We start from the raw sequence: 21,228 nt of genomic DNA, 5'->3' as shown, positions 1-21,228 counted from the left end.
TTCACACTGTGGTCTATGAAAATGACACCTTCTGGAACACCACAAAAATAAATGATGGCTCCCGAAGTTGTGCATGATAGCAGCCCTCTCAGAAGGGTTACAACATAATGGTAGATAGCAGAACTGATCTCTATCTAAAAACTTGTGCTTTCCCCACTATACCATACTATCTCTTACAACGGTATCTTATTTATGGGTATATAGCATACCTAGGGTTAAACACTGAATTAAACAAAGAAACAAATCAAACACATCCCTGATACAGGTTTTTCGTAAGAACTTCATAGACTTATTAAAGTGAATTTAATGGAATCCTGTAAGCACTAGCTACTTAACAACAAATTAAGGTGCTTGATATATTCTTAAACCATTACTTAATAGGAAAAATAAGGGTAAAACAGATATAAGAGCCCAACCATTTACTTTGGACTTGTCCAAAACAGATGAGGAGCTTTACAAAAGACAAACAAAAAAACCTCAAAGGACTAACACAAAAATTAAGATCATAAATCAATTTTCTACAGACATTTCTTGAATTATCCCAAAATTTTAAGGTCAATTTCTCCCACAAAATGCTTTTATTGTTGTTATCTTGGCAAAAAATACCTAACCTTAGTAAGAAGCACATATTTAACTAGTTCTTTAAATATAAAAAAACTATTTAATTCATATTTATGCCAAGAACACTACTATTTACAAAAGTTTCATCCAAACTCTTACCCTGTGTCTATCCACACTGGAGGGAGGAACATGTCTTTGTGGAGAGGATTTCTTTAAGACTCTAAACATGCTTTATTCAGGAAAGGGGAAGATACAAAAATATAGAACAAAAAAGAATACTGGCTCATTGTACACAAGAGAGGCCAGCCATTAAGAATTATTATCATCCTCTAGATGAGCAGCTAAAATGTGATCAAAAGGAGAAAGAGGAAGAAGCAAATACATAAACGTTTTATGGGTATTAATAAAAATAAAGACATCTCTGAACAAATGATAAAAATCCCTTCCTTGAAAAATTTCAGATGAGATCCGCAGAAATGCAGAAGCAGAAGAAACTTTAGATTTAGAAACATCTCATTTGGGCTGGGCGCGGTGGCTCACGCCTGTAATCCTAGCACTTTGGGAGGCTGAGGCAAATGGATCACCTGAGGGCAGGAGTTTAAGACCAGCCTGGGGCAACATGGTGCAACCCCATTTTTACTGGGGCGAAAAAAAAAATTCCCACTCTGGAGGCTGAGAATCACTTGAATCTGGGAGGTGGAGGTTGCAGTCAGCCAAGACTGCAACACTGCACTCCAGCCTGGGCAACAAGAGCAAATCCTTGTCTCAAAAAAAAAAAAAAAAAAGAAAAAAGAAACATCTTATTTTGACTGATAAATTTCAAGTAGTTAGATGGCCTGTCCAAGGTCACATAATTAACGCCAGAATTGTGACTAGGACACAAGTCTCCTGGCTTCCAAGTGTGTGTTTTCTTTCATGCGCTATACTGCCTATTATTTATCTGTCCCTAACCACTAGAAGTGGTCCCCCTAATTCTGCCTCCACAATGTCCCCCTTTGGGACAATTATAGAGAAAGAATTCTGGACTGTGTAGATCATGTAGAGCTACTGACCTAACACTGGATGAGGCATTATTTCAAACAATTACTGCACTAACATTCATTTACAGGTGGAGAGTAGAGGAATAATATAAAAGGAAATTCTGTACACAACATCAAGAAAAGCACAAGAGGAAATAGTCTCCTCTTTTGTACTGTTATTTTATTTTGTTTAGTCCATATATTATATAAAACATAACAGGAAAAATGAACAAATTTATAAAATAAATTGAGGTGTTTGGATGAAAAAAAATACAAGAGCTTTGCCTTCATGTCTATAGATCTCTTAATATATTGTTGGTCTTGCACCTTAGATATCAAATAAAGATATCCAGCTTGACACAAAAGTTGGTAGCTGCAAGGTTAAGCTGTATTAGTTTGATGATGGGCCAGGAAATGATATATTTTCTAAATTTTATCCTTAAATATTGGCTGTAACAAATGCTGATATAGCAAAACGTAAGCTTCTATTAGACAGCAAGAGTGAAACTTGAGTGAATGCAACTTACCTCCAAGTCCTCTTAAAGGAGGTAAAAAAATAAATACTGTGTTTTACCAGTGCTCCCCCCAAAGCATTATTCTAAGCATGCAGGAGGGTATAGTGAGCAGCTACAATAGTAAGATCCAACCCAGAGGTAGGTTCAAGGCCAAGAGTAGGAGAGTGGTTGAGGAAATCCTCCTAGGGCCAGTACCATTTCACAGAATGCCCATTTGTGCTGGGGGATGAGTCTATGGCCTATTTTCTTCTGATGCAAAAGGACATTCCCAATTTCAACCTTGCTGAAAAAGAGGCATTTTTGTACCTGCTATTAAGAACAGCTAGGATACAGGATAAGGCTGGCATAAAATTATTTAGCAAGCACATGCTAGCTATTCCAGTTTGAAATCTACCGAACTGTAAAATTGGGGGGAAATAAAAAGTTGAAGATGAAGTTGTTGTTCCTCAAGATGAGGGAACAAAATCTTACAAAAGGAGGGATTAGGCACTCACTTAACTCTATATGGAGAACATCCTTCTCAAGCTAGGTGGAAGATGAGGAAGAATATTACCAAAAGCTGACCAGGCCATTTGGAGACCAAAAGGAGAGGAAAAAAGGCATTTAGGAAGCAAGCTAGTAAAAGAAGTTCTTCTGGGTCTGACTAGTTAAGTGAATCTAAGGTAACCATACCAAAGATATGTTACCCATTACTCCAACATGAAGCCAGTGGCAAAATACCTCCAAGACATTTTAAACCCAGAGAAGTGTATGAAAAATATGATAGTTAATCAAGCAAATTAAAATCAAATGACTAATGGTAAAAATCTCTTCAGATCTGAAATCCAAGACACTCACTTCCCATTAATTCTATGCCTTATGGGGGAAAAGAAAAGTAACAAATGTAAAGATTTTTTTTTTATTTCTACTGGGGAGGGAGGAGGATAAATAGAACTGTTTTCCAATTTGCTCTCCACTGTATACACACATACCCACACACATACATAAACATACATACACCAAAAATACCCCAAACAAAAAACAAAAAAACCAGGAACCAAAAAACAAAACACCCTCAAACTGCACCAATACTTCATATTTTGACCAAAAAAATATCCTGGGAGGAAGTGCAAAATGCAAAATCAAATGACCGAAAAATGCTGAACAAACAGCATTATTAATATACAAAATATTTATATCACTGAACTAGTAACAGGTGATGTTCTCTGTGTCTGTAAAACTTTGGAACCACATAGCTGATTTGTTAAATCTAGTCCATGCCAGCTTCCAAAAACCAAACTTTTAGTTAGCTTCATTCTTTGATGCCTCATCAAAATTTTCTACAAGATCTGAAAAAGAAAAACAAAGTATATGAATCAAAGAATACAAAAAAGGAAAAAGAGGTAAATGGAACTCCTAACTTCTAACCCTAATAAAAATAAAATTAGTACAACTAGAATTAGCCTGAAAACATAAGGAGGCAGAAATGAACTGGTGGCATTTTACTAACAATGATTTAATTATCTGCTTAGGACAGTAATCCTAAGGAAATGTTTATCTTTTTTTTTGTCTATGCAAACTACTGAGGTGAATAGCATTTTCATATGTCAATTATAATTCACACAGAAATGTTATAACAATAGCTATGCAGATTTATAATCACAGTGATTTCAATTTAATAAATCCAGGCAGCAGAGCTTTGTGTGACAATTTCTGATTCTAAGGTGGGGGCTTGCATTGTTTTACATTAGATCCTATCCATATTATTGTGAATCAATTTAAATTCATGACTTTACAATCAACACAAACCTAAAAGTCATCTATGCAGTGACTGAAAGGAGATAAACAGGATGCTTAAAATCTTAAGTCTAAGGAAATGTCACTTACCTGGAACATCATCATCCTCCTCATCAATGTCTTCTGGTTTTGGTGCTTTACTGTCCAAGACTACAAAAAGTTTATTTTAGTATCAGTCATTGAGAACAAAGACCTTAAAGAAAACTTATGTTTATCCCTTTTTTTCCTGTATAAATCACATCCAGTTGCTCAGAAAAAGCTAAATATTGTCAATCTAAAATGCCATTCATAGTTTTCTGCTTGAGTAACATCAAAAATAAATAAAACTTTAATTTAGATATACACTGATACACAGCTGGCAATTTCAACGTGTGGCAAAGATGAAATTTATTTTATTTTTTGAGACAGGGTCTTACTCAGTTGACCAGGCTGGAGTGTAGTGGTGTGATCTCAGCTCACTACAGCCTCCGCCTCCAAGTTCAAGCAATTCTCCCTGCCTCCCAAGTAGCTAAGATTACAGACAAATGCCACCACACCCAGCTAATTTTTGTATTTTTAGTAGAGACAGGGTTTTACCATGTTGGCCAGGCTGGTCTCGAACTCCTGACCTCAAGGGATCCACTTGCCTTGACCTCCCAAAGTGCTGGGATTACAGAGGTGGGCCACCACACCCGGCCTACCAAGATAAAATTTATATGCAAAGTGGAATAACTGATCACTGAGTAAAAAGACTTTACAGTGGCCATATTCTCCAAATAAAAAAATTAATATTAATATTTTTTTCAGCCAGGCATGGTGGTTCATGCCTGTAATCCACTGCACTCCAGCCTGGGCAACAGAGTGAGACTCTGTCTCAAAAAAAAAAAACCAGGTGCGGTGGCTTATGCCTATAATCCCAGGACTTTGGGAGGCTGAGGCAGGTGGATCACGAGGTCAGGAGTTCAAGACCAGCCTGGCCAAGATGATGAAACCCTGTCTCTACTAAAAATACAAAAATTAGCTGGGCGTGATGGCGGGCGCCTGTAATCCCAGCTAAATTGGGAGGCTGAGGCAGAGAACTGCTTGAACCCGGGAGGCGGACGTTGCAGTGAGCCAAGATCACGCCACTGCACTCTAGCCTGGGTGACAGAGCAAGACTCTGTCTCAAAAAAAATCAATCCATCAATAAATTTTTTTTCATTTCTTTTGATGTAAGAAAATATCTAGCTAAGTAGTATAGGCACTGCAATACTAGGCTTTTTCATTTTTAGGGGCAACATGACACATTTGAAACCAGGACTATCTTGGAAATTCAGAACTTATGGTTGCCATATTTATAGGGCAATCAATAATATTTAACAACAACACAGATGTCTGATAACATTATTTTCTTTTTTTTTTTTTTTTTAAAGAGACAGGGTCTCCCTGTGTCACCTAGGTTGAAGTACAGGGGCATTCCATAGCTCACTGCAGCCTTGATGTCCTGGGCTCAAGTGATCCTCCTGCGTCAGCCTCCTGAGTAGCTATGACTATAGGCACGCTCCACCACACCTGGCTAATTTTTGTATTTTTTGTACATACAGGGTCTCACCATGTTGTCCAGGCTGGTCTTGAGCTCCTGGCCTCGAGCAATACTCCTTCCTCAGCATCACAAAGTGCTGGGATTACAGGAGTGGGCCACTGTGCCCAGCCATACAACAGATTTTCTGATTGTCATTAATTAGCAGGGAATATTAAATTAACTATTTAAAATGATGGGCCAGGCATCATAGCTCACGCCTGTAATCCTAGCACATTGGGAGGCCAAGGTAGGTGGATCACTTGAGGCCAGGAGTTCAAGACAAGTCTGGCCACCATGGTGAAACCCTGTCTCTACTAAAAATGCAAAAATTAACCGGGTGCAGTGGTGCACACCACCTGTAGTCCCTGCTACTTGGGAGGCTGAGGCACAAAAACTGCTTGAATCCACGAGGTGGAGGTTGTAGTGACCTGAGATCGCACCACTGCACTTCAGCCGGGGAGACAGAGCGAGACTTTGTCTCAAAAATAAATAAAATAAAATAAAATAAAATTACGGCCTGCAGATCCTGGCACTATCCTTATCCTGGTAATTACCTCTCAAGTTACTATATGACTACCAAAATGTTTCTGAATATTCTTTTTGTGTGTGTGTGTGTGTGAGACAGAATTTCGCTCTTGTTGCCAAGGCTAGAGTGTAATGGCCCAGTGTCAGCTCACTGCAGCCTCTGCCTGCCAGGTTCAAGCGATTCTCCTGCCTCAGCCTCCCGAGTAACTGGGATTATAGGCGCCCACTACTATGCCTGGCTAATTTTTGTATTTTTAGTACAGACGAGGTATCACCATGTCAGTCAGGCTGGTCTCGAACTCCTGACCTCAGGCAATCCGCCCGTTTCGGCCTCCCAAAGTGCTGAGATTACAGGCGTGAGCCACCACGCCCAGCCATGTTTCTGAATATTCTATGTGTCACAGTACATAATCATTGAAGAAACAAACTCAGAATTTTATGAAGCATAGAAATAATTTTACAGAAAGTAAAATAATTACATACAGGCAAATCCAAATTAAGATGGGACACCTTGTAAATGATTAGGTTCTTTAAGTAAGGTGGGGAGAGAAAGATTTACTAAATTGAAATACCTACCTTGCCGTGGGAACTGTTCAGCTAACTTCCTAAGGCTTGTTAAACTGTCAGCACCAAGCTGACTTAATATTCCAGGAAGCATTTCTGTGATTGGTTTGGCTTCTGCATGACCAGTAATTGCAAAGGTGTTAGCAGAAAGGGAAGCTTGGACTTTGGGATTGTTGAAATGAATAACTGTCCCATCATCTTTAATCATGTTCACCTGTATGATCACAGAAGAAAAATGCACTTCACATGCTAGGTACACTAAAACAAAATATTTTTAAAAAGCAAGTCAGCCAATTATGGTTTTTTACTTGGTAGTTATGTAATCCCAAGGTAGTAACTGGCCAAGCAGTGGACATTCATGGAAAAAGTTCATACTAATAAAGTAAAATGGTGTAGATGGCACAAATTATTAGAATGGTCAAGAAATATTCACTTCATTATAGAATCTAAATTTTAAATTCAAAGACTTCTAAAAGAAGTACATGCCCACGTTTTTTAAAAAATGGAATTATCAGCCACGAACCAGCTTCTTAATGAAATTACTCATTATCTTACTCAATTTATACTGTCAAACAAAATCAGTGCAATTTCCACTTGGTAGGGTAGCATCTTACTTAGGGGACTGGTTATAAAGGGGCAACAGTATATAGTAAAAATAACCACTGAAAATCCATAAAGAACACTCAGAAATTTAACCAGGTGTTTCATTCCTTCAAGTACTTAGTACATTTATAAAAATGTCAACTTGTTCTCATCATGTCATTCTTTGTAGGGGATTTTGTTAGTTCCTCTAATTTTTTTTTTTTTGGAGACAGAGTCTCGCTGTATCATCCAGGCTAGAGTGCAGTGGCACGATCTCGGCTCTCTGCAGCCTCTGCCTCCCAGGTTCTAGCGATTCTCCTGCCTCAGCCTCCCAGGTAGCTGGGACTACAGGCACGTGCCACTATGCCTGGCTAATTTTTGTATTTTTAGTAGAGATGGGGTTTCACCATGTTGGCCAGGCTGGTCTGTAACTCCTGAAATCAGGTGATCTGCCCACCTTAGCCTCCCTAGTGCTAGGATTATAGGCATGAGCCACCACGCCCAGCCAGTTCCTCTAATTTTTAAGGGTAGCTTCTCAACAATCTTTAATAACCCCTGTAAAGGTCAAAGAAGTTGTCCCACCCACTTGCCTAGTGACCTGAACATGCTTTATCAACAACTAGAAAAGCTTTAAAAATCATCCTCACATTCTTTCCATAACTTTGACCAATATGAACTATTTCAGATTTGATTTCATCCATTGCCTGGTACTTACTGAAATGGAAGGTTTAACATATGCTACTTAGATTGTTATTTTTCTCTCTCACTCATGTACTTTGATTTTTTTTTAGTAGAGTTGAATTTGCATAAGTTAAATGTGTAAATAATGTGATTCCACTATGTAGTTGATTCCCCTGGGTAAGTTACCTTGGTGGTAACATGCTTACTATATAAAAAGGTTAGGAAGAGTTAACTCTTGGCTACTTTAGAAGCATTTCATGATCCATCCAAAATCTGCCCTGTCACAATCAAGCATAGATGCTGAGTGTTCTCCATGGACTGTGGGAAGAGGGCTTTTCTTCCTCAGAGGTGATCACCAGTATTGACAGCACCAGAAAGGAAGGGCAAGAAAGGGGCTTCTAAATTTCAGGCAAGACCTGGAACACAGAGAAAATAAAGGCAAATCCCTGAAAAATTGTAACTAAACCCCACAAATAATTTCCCCATGTTTTTCTGACAAAAATCACTATTTAAATTCTATACCCTTCCCTCTCTCACTATTACACTTAGGGTTCTATTAATTATATCACACACAATAAGCATTCAATCCAGCTGTTCTAAGAACACGGCACTGTGAGTTGTATTAACTTCAGAAAAGATCAATTATGTAGTTTTGAAGATAATTACAGTTTTGGTAGAAAAGTTAAATGTTAAAGTGGGTGAAATCTGGGCTTGAGAAGGATGACAGTGGATATGAAATGGGATGTTGTTCTGCATTTAGGCTAGAATCACATAATTTTAGAATGGGAAAAGAATAAAAGATATGGTAGGATTATATTTTCCAAATCAAGACCAAATCATGTGGTTTAAAAAATGATTTCAGGCCGGGTGTGGTGCCTCACACTTGTAATCCTCGCACTTTGGGAGGCCAAGGTGGACAGATCATGAGTTCAAAATTAGCCTGGCCAACATGGTGAAACCTCATCTCTACTAAAAATACAAAAATTTATCCAGACATGGTAGCGGATGCCTGTAATCCCAGCTACTGAGGCTGAGGCAGACGTGGCTTGAACCTAGGAGTCGGAGGTTGCAGTGAGGTGAGATCGCGCCACTGCACTCCAGCCTGGGCAACAGAATGAAACTCTTTCTCAAAAAAGAAAAAAGAAAAAAGAAAAGAAAAGGGCCAGGTGCGGTGGCTCAAGCCTGTAATCCCAACACTTTAGGAGGCTGAGGCGGGTGGATCACGAGGCCAGGAAATTGAGACCATCCTGGCCAACACGGTGAAACCCTGTCTCTACTAAAAATACAAAAATTAGCTGGGTGTGGTGGCACATGCTTGTAATCCCAGCTACTTGGGAGGCTGAGGCAGGGGAATCACTTGAACCAGGGAATCGGAAGTTGCAGTGAGCTGAGATCATGCCACTTCATTCCAGCCTGGCTACCGAGTGAGATTTTCTCAAAAAACAAACAAAAAGGCCGGGTACGGTGGCTCACACCTGTAATCCCAGTACTTTGGGAGGCCGAGGCGGGCGGATCACCTGAGGTCGGGAGTTCAAGACCAGCCTGGCCAGCATGGTGAAATCCTATCTACTAAAAATACAAAAATTAGCCAGACGTGGTGGCAGGCGCCTATAACCCCAGCTACTTGGAGGCTGAGGCAGGAAAATTGCTTGAACCTGGGAGGTAGAGGTTGCAGTAAGCCAAGATTGCACCACTGCACTCCGGCCTGGGCAACAGAGTCAGACTCCGTCTCAAAAAAAAAAAAAAAAAAAAAAGAAAGAAAGAAAAAGGGATTTCTAAAATACTTCCGGGTGCAGAGAGTCTCAAATATTGGAATCTGAGACATTTTTTATTTATAGACATTAAAGTCACAAGAAATTTGAAATCAGTATTGTTCAAAAAATTCAGACTATACATTTGTTGAACTTAGTAGTCTTCCAGTTCAAATCCTTTATGTTAAAGAAATAAACACTGAAGACAAAAACTCTTGGATAGCAACATATCCAAGGACAAATAGCTTGTTAAGTGCAAACTGAGGACTTTAACCTGGGTTTCCCAAAGTGTTCTTTAATTTCCTTCCTACTAAGTCATTCTCACACTTAAAACACTTATTTGCCTATAAAAATTCAATTCAGCTGGGTGCAGTGGCGCATGCCTGTAATCCCCGCACTTTGGGAGGCTGAGGCGGGTGGATCACCTGAGGTCAGGAGTTCAAGACCAGCCTGGCCAACACAGTGAAACCCCCAGCTCTACTAAAAATACAAAAATTATCTGGGTGTGGTGGCAGGCGCCTGTAATCCCAGCTACGCGGGAGGCTGAGGCAGGAGAATCGCTTGATCCCGGGAGGCGGAGGTTGCAGCGAGCTGAGATCACGCCATTGCACTCTAGCCTGGGCAATAGAGCGAGACACTGTCTTAAATAAATAAATAAATAAATAAAATTCCATGGCCTCATGACAGCTTGACAGAGAATGATTTATTTCAGGATATAGGCCAAATTGAGAACACAAAAGGAAACAAAACAGGTATATAGATAAGATGTATCTTACTGGCTATAAAATAAGAGGCTAACATGGAGCCAAAAACAATAAACAAACTCATGGAATTTTTCCTTATGTTCAAGTTTCTCTTCTGAAGGCTAAATGTTGTTATATTTTACACCCTGATATAGGTCTTTCTAGTTTGAAATATGCTTGCGTTTAGTGTGAAAAGCAAGATGAATTCCGTCTCAGATTGTGAAACATAAATTTATTCATGGCTGTTTTAAATGGAGTGGTCTAAAAGATGCAGCTTCAGGAACAGAAAGGTCCAGAAAGGGATGGAGAGTTTAGTTAATTTTAGAATACAGATAAATACTAGAAGGTAAAATAGCTATAATATTTTCTTTCTGTCTCTCTCTCTCTCTCTCTCTTTTTGAGATGGAGTCTCACTCTGTTGCCCAGGCTGGAGTGCAGTAGCACGACCTCTGCTCACTGCACCTCCTCCTCCTGGGTTAAAGCGATTTTCCTGCCTCAGCCTCCCAAGTAGCTGGGATTACAGGCGTGCGCCACCATGCCCAACTAATTCAGATTATTTTATTTCTATCTAACATTCCTTCCTTCTGAGCAAATGACATGGTTATATAAGGCTTCTGGGCACAAGCTATTAGAAACTATCAAACGATGAATTATTTGGCTGAACAAGATCAGTTAGACACCTCCCCTGCCATTTTGGGTAAAAGAAGGGATAAGGAACTTGCTAAAGTTATAAAGCAAATTATATGCATTTAATATCGAGATTTCACTTCTTTCAGTGATTTTATACTGTGTGGTTTAAGCAAGCCATATAATATATGTACAATATAAGAACAAGGAGCAGCCAAATAAAAGGGACTATTAAACTAGCAACTATACCAGCACTGAGGTCTTTTTTTCAACCAAACATCCCCTTTATGGTTTTTTTTTTTCCCTAAAGATAGCTGAAGGTAAACGATGCCACTTGAGCTAAGGAGAAATAGACATTTTGAGACCCCAGTCCAAACCACGGAATGCCCTTGCTCTCATGTTTTGCTCTAACAATACTGATGTGTCTAGCAGTTAGCAGTAAACTTTGTCCTCTCATGCCTAATGTACTTATATATGCTGTTTTCACTGTTTAGAAGAACCATTTCCTACTTCTCCATCTTGCACATTCCCATTTATCCAAGATTGAGGTAAGATGCTTCTTTCTCTGTGAAAACTTAAGGTGCCAACTTACTGCTATTATACAGAATTGTCTTGTAGTATAATTGCATTTGTAAATCATTGACCATACTAGGTGAATTTGAGATCAGAGACCATGCCTTATTAGACATAGTATTTCCCCCAATATCTAGTACATAATAATCACTCAAATCTGCTGAATGAATGGATACCTCCTATACAATTTATTCTAAAATCATGGCTGGGCATGGTGGCTCATGTCTGTAATCCCAGCACGTAGGGAAATTGAGACAGGAGGATCGCTTAAGCCCAGGAGTTCAAGATGCCTGGACAACACAGCGAAAACCCCATCACCACCATAAAAAAAAAAAAAAAAAGCAAGCCAGGTGGCGTGTCAGTACATGCCTATAGTCCTAGTTACTCAGGAGGCTGAGGTGGGAGGATCACTTGAGCCTAGGAAGTCGAGGCTGTGATCACACCACTGCATTCCAACCTGGATGATAGAGCGAGACCCTGTCTCAAAAAAGGAAAAAAAAAAAAAGAGCCGGGCGCGGTGCCTCACGCCTGTAATCCCAGCACTTTGGGAGGCCGAGGCGGGCGGATCACGAGGTCAGGAGATCGAGACCATCCTGACCAACATGGTGAAACACCGTCTCTACTAAAATTACAAAAATTAGCCAGGCGCGGTGGCGGCGCCTGTAGTCCCGGCTACTCGGGAGGCTGAGGCAGGAGAATGGCGGGAACCCGGGAGTCGGAGCTTGCAGGGAGCCAAGATGGCGCCACTCACTCCAGCCTGAGCGACAAAGCGAGACTCCGTCTCAAAAAAAAATAAAAGGAAAAAAAAAAAAAGAAAAAGGTTGTTGTCAGACCAACTCCCCAAATGCTAGATAATGGGTCACATTAAGGTTTAAATATAGCATCAGCAGTGCCTCCAATGAAGATGCCCAGAATCTCCTGGGCTGTATCTTTAGCTTGAATTTTCCTATAGTTTTGACCTTTCAGAATCAGCCCAATCTACCCTCCAGAATTAGGGGCATTTTAAGTCACTCTTGGCAACTGCTGGGTGGCCCTTTTATGCTGCTATCAAACACCTTAACCGCTATCTTTGCTGGCCTCTGCATAGGGTGCGTAAGTCAGTCTTAGTAGCCTCCTACCTGGTAAATTTGATGCTCACTTTGTTCCTACACAGCAGTACATTTTTGTGGCTAGAGGAGGCTCACAAAGTTATATTTGACTCCAAAGCTCTTGCTAATAACTGCCCTCTCAGTTCATGGAGGCTTGAATTCTTCTTTGTGACTTTTTTTGAATCCAACTGAGAATGACACAAGAGAATTAACAGCTGTCTGTTTTTTTTCTTTTTGAGACGGAGTCTCGCTCTGTCACCCAAGTTGGAGTGCAGTGGCGCAATCTCAGCTCACTGCAACCTCTGCTAACTGCAACATCTGCTTCCTGAGTTCAAATGATTCCACTGCCTCATCCTCCGAAGTAGCTGGGATTACAGGTGTGTGACACCACGCCCAGCTAACTTTTGTATTTTTAGTAGAGATGGGGTTTTGCCATGTTGGCCAGGCTGGTCTCAAACTCCTGACCTCAGGTGATCCACCCGCCTAGGCCTCCCAAAGTACTGGGATTACAGGCCAGAGCTACCGCACCCAGCCAGCAGTTGCCTTAAAATAAAGTTTTACTGCTACTCCATCTTATATGTAATGGCACTTAAATGTTTACCAGGAAATTCATCTTTTACTGACTTCTTCCTATATCTTTTAAGAGACAGGGTTCATTCTGTCTCCCAGGCTGGAGTGCAGTGGCTTGATAAGAGCAGCTCACTGCAGCCTCAAACTTCTGGGCTCAAGGGATCTTTCTACCTCAGCCTCCTAAGTTGGTAGGACTACAGGCATGTGCCACCATGCCTGGCTAATTTTTTATTTTCTTTAGAGACAGGGTGTCATGATTTTACTCAAGCTGGTCTTGAACTCTTGGCCCTAAATGATCCTCCTGCCTTGGCTTCCCAAAGTGCTGGGATTACAAACACAAGTCACCACACCTAGCCTCTTCTTAGAGTTTAAAAGGGTGAAATAACAGACTTCTTAAGAATAAGGCACATAAGCGTCTAGGGTGTTGTGAGACTGAAGAATGTGAGATTTTGAGGATTATGGGCTTTGCACACGCTCTTATAAGTCAGTCAGTATATCCTTCACATTCAATTCTAGCTCAGCATCTGCTTATTTCTAATAGCTATTATTAAGTCAAAGCTTACAGCTCTCATTAGTCTATAACATATGCTGGGATCACTTTCTCTTATTCTCTGGTGACAAGTCTGACAAGACAGGAATTCTTTTTTTTTTTTTTTTTTTTGAGACAGAATCTCGCTCTGTCACCCAGGCTGGAGTGCAGTGGCATGATCTCAGCTCACTGCAACCTCTGCCTCTCGGGTTCAAGCGATTCTCCTGCCTCAGCCTCCTGAGTAGCTGGGATTAGAGGCACGCGCCACCATCATACCCAGCTCATTTTTCTATTTTTAGTAGAGACGGGGTTTCACCATGTTGGTCAGGCTGGTCTCAAACTCCTGACATCATGATCTGCCCGCCTCAGCCTCCCAAAGTGCTGGGATTACAGGTGTGAGCCACTGTGCCCGGCCTTTTTTTTTTTTTTTTGTGACTGAATCTCGCTCTGTCGCCCAGGCTGGAGTGCAGTGGCACTATCTCTGCTCAATGCAACCTCTGCCTCCTGGGTTCAAGCAATTCTCCCACCTCAGCCTCCCAAAGTAGTTGGGATTACAGGCGCATGCCACCATGCCTGGCTACTTTTTTGTACTTTCGGTACAAAAAAGAATTCCCGCGCCCAGCTAGGAATTCTCTTTATCTATGCTGCAGGTAGTCAGAACTGGCACATTCTTTCTGAAAAGCAATTTGACAATATGCATGAAGAGTTCTAAAAATGTTCATGGCTCTTTCAGCCAGTAACTACACTTTCAAGAATCTATAGAGGCTGAGTGCAGTGGCTCACGCCTGTAGTCCCTGCACTTTGGGAGGCTGAGGCGGGTGGATCACCTGACGTCAGGAGTTTGAGGCCAGCCTGGCCAACATGATGAAACCCCATCTCTACTAAAAATACAAAAAATTAGCTGGGCGTGGTGGCACACACCTGTAATCCCAGCTACTCAGGAGGCTGAGGCAGGGTAATCACTTGAACCCAGGAGGCGAAAGTTGCAGTGAACTGAGATTGCACCACTGCACTTCAGCTTGGGCAGCAAGAGAGTTAAAGGAACTCAGATTTTTATATATATAAATATACATGTATTTTATTATATATAAACACATATAAAATATTTATATGTTATAATTTATATATAATATATAACATAATTTATATATTTTCAAATATATAAATATATTTTATTATGTATTTTTAATTACATATATATACATACATATATATATATATTTCTAGACATAGTCTCACTCTGTCGCCCAGGCTGTAGTGTAGTGGTGGGATCTCTGCTCACTGCAACCTCTGCCGCTCGGGTTAACCTCCGCCTCTCGGGTTCAAGCAATTCTCCTGCCCCAGCCTCCTGAATGTAGCTGGGATTACATGTGTGTGCCATCACGCCCAGCTAATTTTTGTATTTTTGTAGAGATGGGGTTTCACCATGTTGGCCAGGCTGGTCATGAACTCCTGATCTCGTCATCTGCCCGCCTTGGCCTCCCAAAGTGTTGGGATTACAGGCATGAGCCACGGCGCCCAGTCCAGAGAGATATATTTATGTATAGAAAAGTTCAACACATGATTCTTTTATTATCAATATATGTATAATAATAAAGAACTGTTAAATTACAGTACAGTATATCCATACAGTGGAATGTACATAGATACCTACACATGATTAAAAGGATTTTTTAATGACATAAAACAATTTTTATAATATAATGCTATTTTAAAAAATGATTATTGGCAGGGTGTGGTGGCTCATGCCCGTAATCCTAGCACCTTGGGAGGCAGAGGTGGGAGGACTGCTTGAGGCCAAGAGTTCAAGACCAGCCTGGGCAACATAGGGAGACCTCATCTCTACAAATAATTCTAAAAAGTAGCCAGGCATGGTGATGGAGTCACTCAGCCTGGGTGACGGAGTGAGACCCTGTTTCAAAATAAAAAATTTAAAAAAAAAATTATTTAAAAAAAAAAACATGTCGGATGCAGTGGCTCATGCCTGTAATCTCAACACTTTGGGAAGCTGAGGCAGGTGGATCACCTGAGGTCAGGAATTTGAGACCAGTCTGGCCAAAACAATGAAACCCCATCTCTACTAAAAATACAAAAATTAGCTGGGTGTGGGACTGGGCGTGGTGGCTTACACCTTTAATCTCAGCACTTTGGGAGGCTGAGTCGGGTGGATCACCTGAGGTTGGGAGTTCGAGACTAGCCTGACAAACATGGAGAAACCCATCTCTACTAAAAATACAAAATTAGCCGGGCATGGTGGTGCATGCCTGTAGTCCCAGCTACTCGAGAGGCTGAGGCAGGAGAATAGCTTGAACCCTGGCAGCCGAGGTCATGGTGAGCCGAGATTGCCCCATTGCACTCCAGCCTAGGCAACAAGAGCGAAACTCCGTCTCAAAAAAAAAAAAAAAAAAAAAAAAAAAAAATTAGCTGGGTGCAGTGGCACACACCTGTAATCCTGGCTACTACTTGGGAGTTTGAGGCACGAGAATTGCTTGAACCTGGGAAACAGAGGTTGCAGTGAGCCAAGACTGTGGCGATGCACTCCAGCCTGGGTATAGAGTGAGACTCTATCTCAAAAAACAAACAAACAAGCAAACAAAAAACAAGATCTTGCTCTGTCACCCAGGCTGGACATGCAGTGGTGAGATCACAGCTCACTGCAGCCTAGAGCTCCTGGGCTCAAAGGATCCTCCTGTTTACCCTCTGAATAGCTGGGATAACAGGCATGCACCATCATGCCCAACAAATTATACATATATTTTTTATTTTTTTGAGATGGAGTCTTGCTTTGTTGCCCAGGCTGCAGTGCAGTTGCATGATCTCAGCTCACTACAACCTCTGCCTCCCGAGTTCAAGCAATTATCTGCCTCAGCCCCCACCACGAGTAGCTGGGATTACAGACGCCCACCACCACGTCCGGCTGATTTTTGTATGTTTAGTAGAGAAAGGGTTTTGCCATCTTGGCCAAGCTGGTCTTGAACTCCTGACACTGTGATCCACCTGCCTCGGCCTCCCAAAGTGCTGGGATTACAGGTGTGAGCCACCCAGCCCGGCCTTTTTTTTTTTTTTGGAGAGACAGCATCTCACAATATTACCTAGGGTGGTCTCAAAGTCCTGGCCTCAAGCAATCCTTCCACCTCAGCCTCTCAAAGTGTTGGGATTACAGGCATGAGTCATTGCACCTGGCCAGAAAAAGGATTCTAAATTGTGCATCTAGCTGTAATCATATATATATGATATCTATATGACATATATGAGACATATATATCACATATGTGACATATATATGAGACATATATGACATAGATATGAGACATATATAGCAACATATATATTGCACATATATATAGTGAACATAAAGATGGGAAAGATTAAATACAAGACTAATAGTAACTCTCTCTGGGTGGTAGGGATTATGGTTGAATATTGTCTTGACATTTTCTCTATATTCCTGATTTTCTATAATGGCAATATCTACTATCTATATAGATACACAGATAACTTTTTTTTTTTGGAGACAGAGTTTCACTCTTGTTGCCCAGGCTGGAGTGCAATGGCATGACCTCAGCTCACTGCAACCTCCGCCTCCTGGGTTCAGGCAATTCTTCTGCCTCAGCCTCCTGAGTAGCAGGGATTACAGGCATGCACCACCACGCTCAGCCAGTTTTTTTTTTTTTTTTTTTTTTTTGAGACAGAGTCTTGCTTGTTGTCCAGGCTGGAGTGCAATGGCACAATCTCGGCTCACTGCAACCTCCGCCTCCCAGGTTCAAACAATTCTTCCGCCTCAGCTTCCGAGTAGCTGGGATTACAGGCACACGCCGCCATGCAAGGTTAATTTTTGTATTTTTGTAGAGATGGGGTTTCACCATGTTGGCCAGGCTGGTCATGAACTCCTGACCTCGTGATCTGACCACCTCAGCCTACCAAAGTGCTGGGATTACAGGTGTGAGCCACCGCACCCAGCCTGCACCCAGCTGGCAATATATTTTTATACTGAGGGGATGAAAGCTCTTTTAAATACAAAAGATGCAGATAAGGATGGATAAGATGTGGTATATGCATACAATGGAATATTATTCAGCTATAAAGCAGTGAAGTTCTGACAGGCTATGACCTAGATGAACCTTGAAAACACTATGCTAAGTGAGGTACTCAAGGCCTCCAGGCACAAAAGGACAAATATTGCAGATTCTGTTCATATGAAATATCTAAAATAGGCAATCCATAAAATAGAAAGTAGATTGGCTGTTACCAGGGGCTGGAGTAGAGGGGAATAAGGAGTTATTGTTTAATGGATACCAAGTTTCAGTTGAGGAAAATGAAAAAAGTTCTAGAGATGAAAAAAAGTAGTGATGGTTGGCCAACATTGTGAATTTTAATGCCAATGAATTGTATAGTTAAAAACGGCTGACCCCACACCTGTAATCCCAGCACTTTGGGAGGCCGAGGCAGGCAGATCCTGGGGTCAGGAGATCGAGACCATCCTGGCTAACATGGTGAAACCCTGTCTCTACTAAAAATACAAAAACTTAGCCGGGCGTGGTGGCGGGCACCTGTGGTCCCAGCTACTCGGGAGGCTGAGGCAGGAGAATGGCGTGAATCCGTGAAGTGGAGCTTGCAATGAGCCGAGATCGTGCCACTGCACTCCAGCCTGGGCAACAGAGTGAGACTCCATCTCAAAACAACAAAAAACAAAGAAACAAAAAACCAAAAAAAACCCCAGCTAAAATGGCAAATTTTATGATATATATAGAGATATATCTGCACACACACACAGTAAAAAACAGAACAAAAAGCCAGAAGAACAGGACCCTAAGAGAGAAAGAAGGAGACTGTGGGATGATAAGGTGGATAGGACATGGTGCTTCCCTTTTACTCTCCCAGTACTCAGAGTTGTCTATCTATGGGCACCTGAGGCTCTAGCTGGAGGAAGAAGGAGCTCCAGGAAGAGCCAACCAATAACTTTAGGTTCTCTTTCTGTACAACTGGTTCAGAAATAACAAGAAACAGGAAGAGGAAAACGTACAAAGTAAAATTTATGTGTACAATTACAAAAGTTATATTCCCAGCCTTAAGCTTTCTCTAAGTCCTTGCTCCCTATATTTAACTTGGTGCAGAACTGAAAGAGATCAAATGAAATAATGAAATCCACAGGCAGACAGCCCGGGCGGCGCCTTGAGCCTAGCTAAAAGTTGACCCTAAAGGCAGACAGCCCGGGCGGCGCCTTGAGCCTAGTTAACAAGTTGACCCCGGACCCAACCGATAATGTTATCTATAGATTTCAGATGTTGTATAGACAAGCATTGTGAAAGTCCCTGTCTTGTTCTTTTTCTGTTCTAAATTACTAGTGCTTGCCATATATCTCTCAAACTTCCTGAGCCCAGTATAAACATATCCCTCCATATATCTCTCAACTTACTGGGCTCATCCCACTACGTCTCCCCACCATATATCTCTCAATTCAAAGACTACCATATATCTCAACTTTAGAAAGACACCACCTGGAAAGTCCCCGATAAGAGCACAGTCGTTTGTGAGAGCGCGGGAACCAATAAAAAAACTGCTAAATGTATAGACTTAAAATGTTAACCAATTGTAATGCTGTAACCTAGAGAATTCCCTCGTTCCTCTGCAACTTTACAAGTCCTGTTTACATGAGGCTATAAAAGGCAAGTGCACGCATTGTTCAGGGCCCTCTTGTATGTTGTAAAACGGAGGGACCAAGTTCGAACTTGCATTAAACATCCTTGCCGCTTGGCTTTGACTCTGGTCTCTGGTGGTCTTTTTTGGGGAATAAAAGGTCTGGGCATAACATCTGGGGGCTCGTCCGGGATTCCCCCAAGCCCACCAGACCCCTGGTCAACGGATCTACTAGAATCGATCTGCTAATAGGTGAGCCGGCTCGTCTATGTTTGTCTGTCTGTGTCCTGTCTGAATTCGCGGCTCTCTAAGTCCGCCTGAGGCTGTTAGCCTGTCTGAATTTGCGGCTCTCTAAGTCCGCTCTGAATCAATCTGTGACTCACGAGGTCTGAAGCTGAAAGCTGGCATAGGTCCTGGCGGACGCACTATAGGACAGCCAGCGGAGACCGGTGGGAGACGTCCCCCGGCTCTCATCTGGTTCTTGCCTGAACTCTGACCCAGATTTCTGGTGCGCGCCTGCGACTGACGTAAACTTGTTGCTGATATTCCAGCAACTCACTTTTCCCTTGCAGGACCTGTTCCAGCAACTCACTTTTCCCTTGCAGGACCTGTTCCAGCAACTCACTTTTCCCTTGCAGGACCTGTTCCAGCAACTCACTTTTCCCTTGCAGGACCTGTTCCAGGCGCCACTCTGGGCGCTACTGTTCAAGATGGGTAATACCCAGAGCACTCCCCTATCTCTCCTTACAAGTAATTTCAAGGATGTTAGGGCAAGGGGCCATGATCTTGGTATGGACATCAGGAAGGGAAAGCTAATTACTCTGTGCCGCTCCGAGTGGCCCGCCCTTAACGTAGGGTGGCCACCCGAAGGGACATTCTGTCTCCCTGTCATCACTAAAGTAAAGTCCAAGGTTTTCCAGCCTGGGCGTGATAACCACCCGGATCATATCCCATATATCCTCATATGGCAGGATATAGCCGGGAACCCGCCCCCTTGGCTGTCCCCTTTCCAATTAGCCTCTGAACCCTGTAAGGCACTGGTTGCTTGGCCGTTAAAATCCAAGCAACCGACTGCCCCCCCCCATCCTGTTCTACCGGATAGCGAGGACCTTCTGTCCACAGAACCCCCTCCATACCCCTCCAGTCCTCGGGTCCCCGCCCCCCGGGAGGAACTGCAGGAGGGAGCAGGCGAACGGGAAGCGGCCGGCGTGCCTATACCCGCTGAAAGTGAAAGCAACTCCGAGGGGCCGGCGGGGCGGACGCGAGGGCGTACTTTGCGGGTTCCCCCTCCCCAGCCGCCCGACTCCACAGTGGCGTTACCCCTTCGGGAGCTAGGGCCCCCAGATGACACGGGAAGTCCTAGGCTCCAGTACTGGCCATTCTCCACCAGTGATCTATATAATTGGAAGACCCAGAGTGCTCGGTTTTCAGACAATCCCAAGGATTTAATGGCTTTACTGGATAGTATTATGTTCACCCACCAGCCCACTTGGGATGATTGTCAGCAGCTCCTCCGAATCTTGTTCACAATGGAGGAGCGAGAGAGAATACAGGTAGAAGCGAGAAAGCTGGTCCCGGGGGACGACGGTCAACCGACTGCCAACCCCGACCTTATAAATGCGACTTTTCCTCTGTCCAGACCGGCGTGGGACTACAACACAGCAGAAGGTAGGGGACGGCTACACCTTTATCGCCAGACTCTAATGGCAGGTCTCCGGGCGGCTGCTCGCAAGCCCACCAATTTGGCTAAAGTATACTCTGTTCTGCAGGGAAAGACAGAAAGCCCGGCTAGCTACTTAGAAAGATTAATGGAGGCCTTTAGGCAGTATACCCCTATGGACCCAGAGGCCCCAGGAAGCCAAGCAGCTGTTGTAATGTCTTTTGTAAATCAGGCAACCCCAGACATTAGAAAGAAACTCCAGAAATTAGAGGGCTTAGAGGGAAAAC

The 21,228-nt window shown here is 42.4% G+C and overlaps 1 protein-coding gene across 2 annotated transcripts in view; it reads right to left on the bottom strand.

Annotated features, from left to right (window-relative positions):
- Positions 1-1,714: 1,714 nt before the first annotated feature.
- Positions 1,715-21,228, bottom strand: part of BTF3L4 (basic transcription factor 3 like 4) — a 42,642-nt gene continuing 23,128 nt past the window's right edge. Inside the window, exons 4-6 of one of the 2 annotated variants that reach the window (XM_030942105.1) lie at positions 6,513-6,714; positions 3,962-4,021; positions 1,715-3,423 (exon numbers count right to left, since the gene is read on the bottom strand). In XM_030942105.1, coding sequence (XP_030797965.1) covers positions 3,377-3,423; positions 3,962-4,021; positions 6,513-6,714 — 309 coding nt within the window. In that variant the 3' untranslated portion in view covers positions 1,715-3,376. The remainder of the gene's footprint in view (positions 3,424-3,961; positions 4,022-6,512; positions 6,715-21,228) is intronic. The other variant, XM_030942106.1, reaches the window with a different exon arrangement.

Source organism: Rhinopithecus roxellana, chromosome 12 (genome assembly GCF_007565055.1).
Source record: "Rhinopithecus roxellana isolate Shanxi Qingling chromosome 12, ASM756505v1, whole genome shotgun sequence".
NCBI classification, from domain to species: Eukaryota; Metazoa; Chordata; class Mammalia; order Primates; family Cercopithecidae; genus Rhinopithecus; species Rhinopithecus roxellana.
This window is presented reverse-complemented; position numbering and strand designations above follow the sequence as displayed.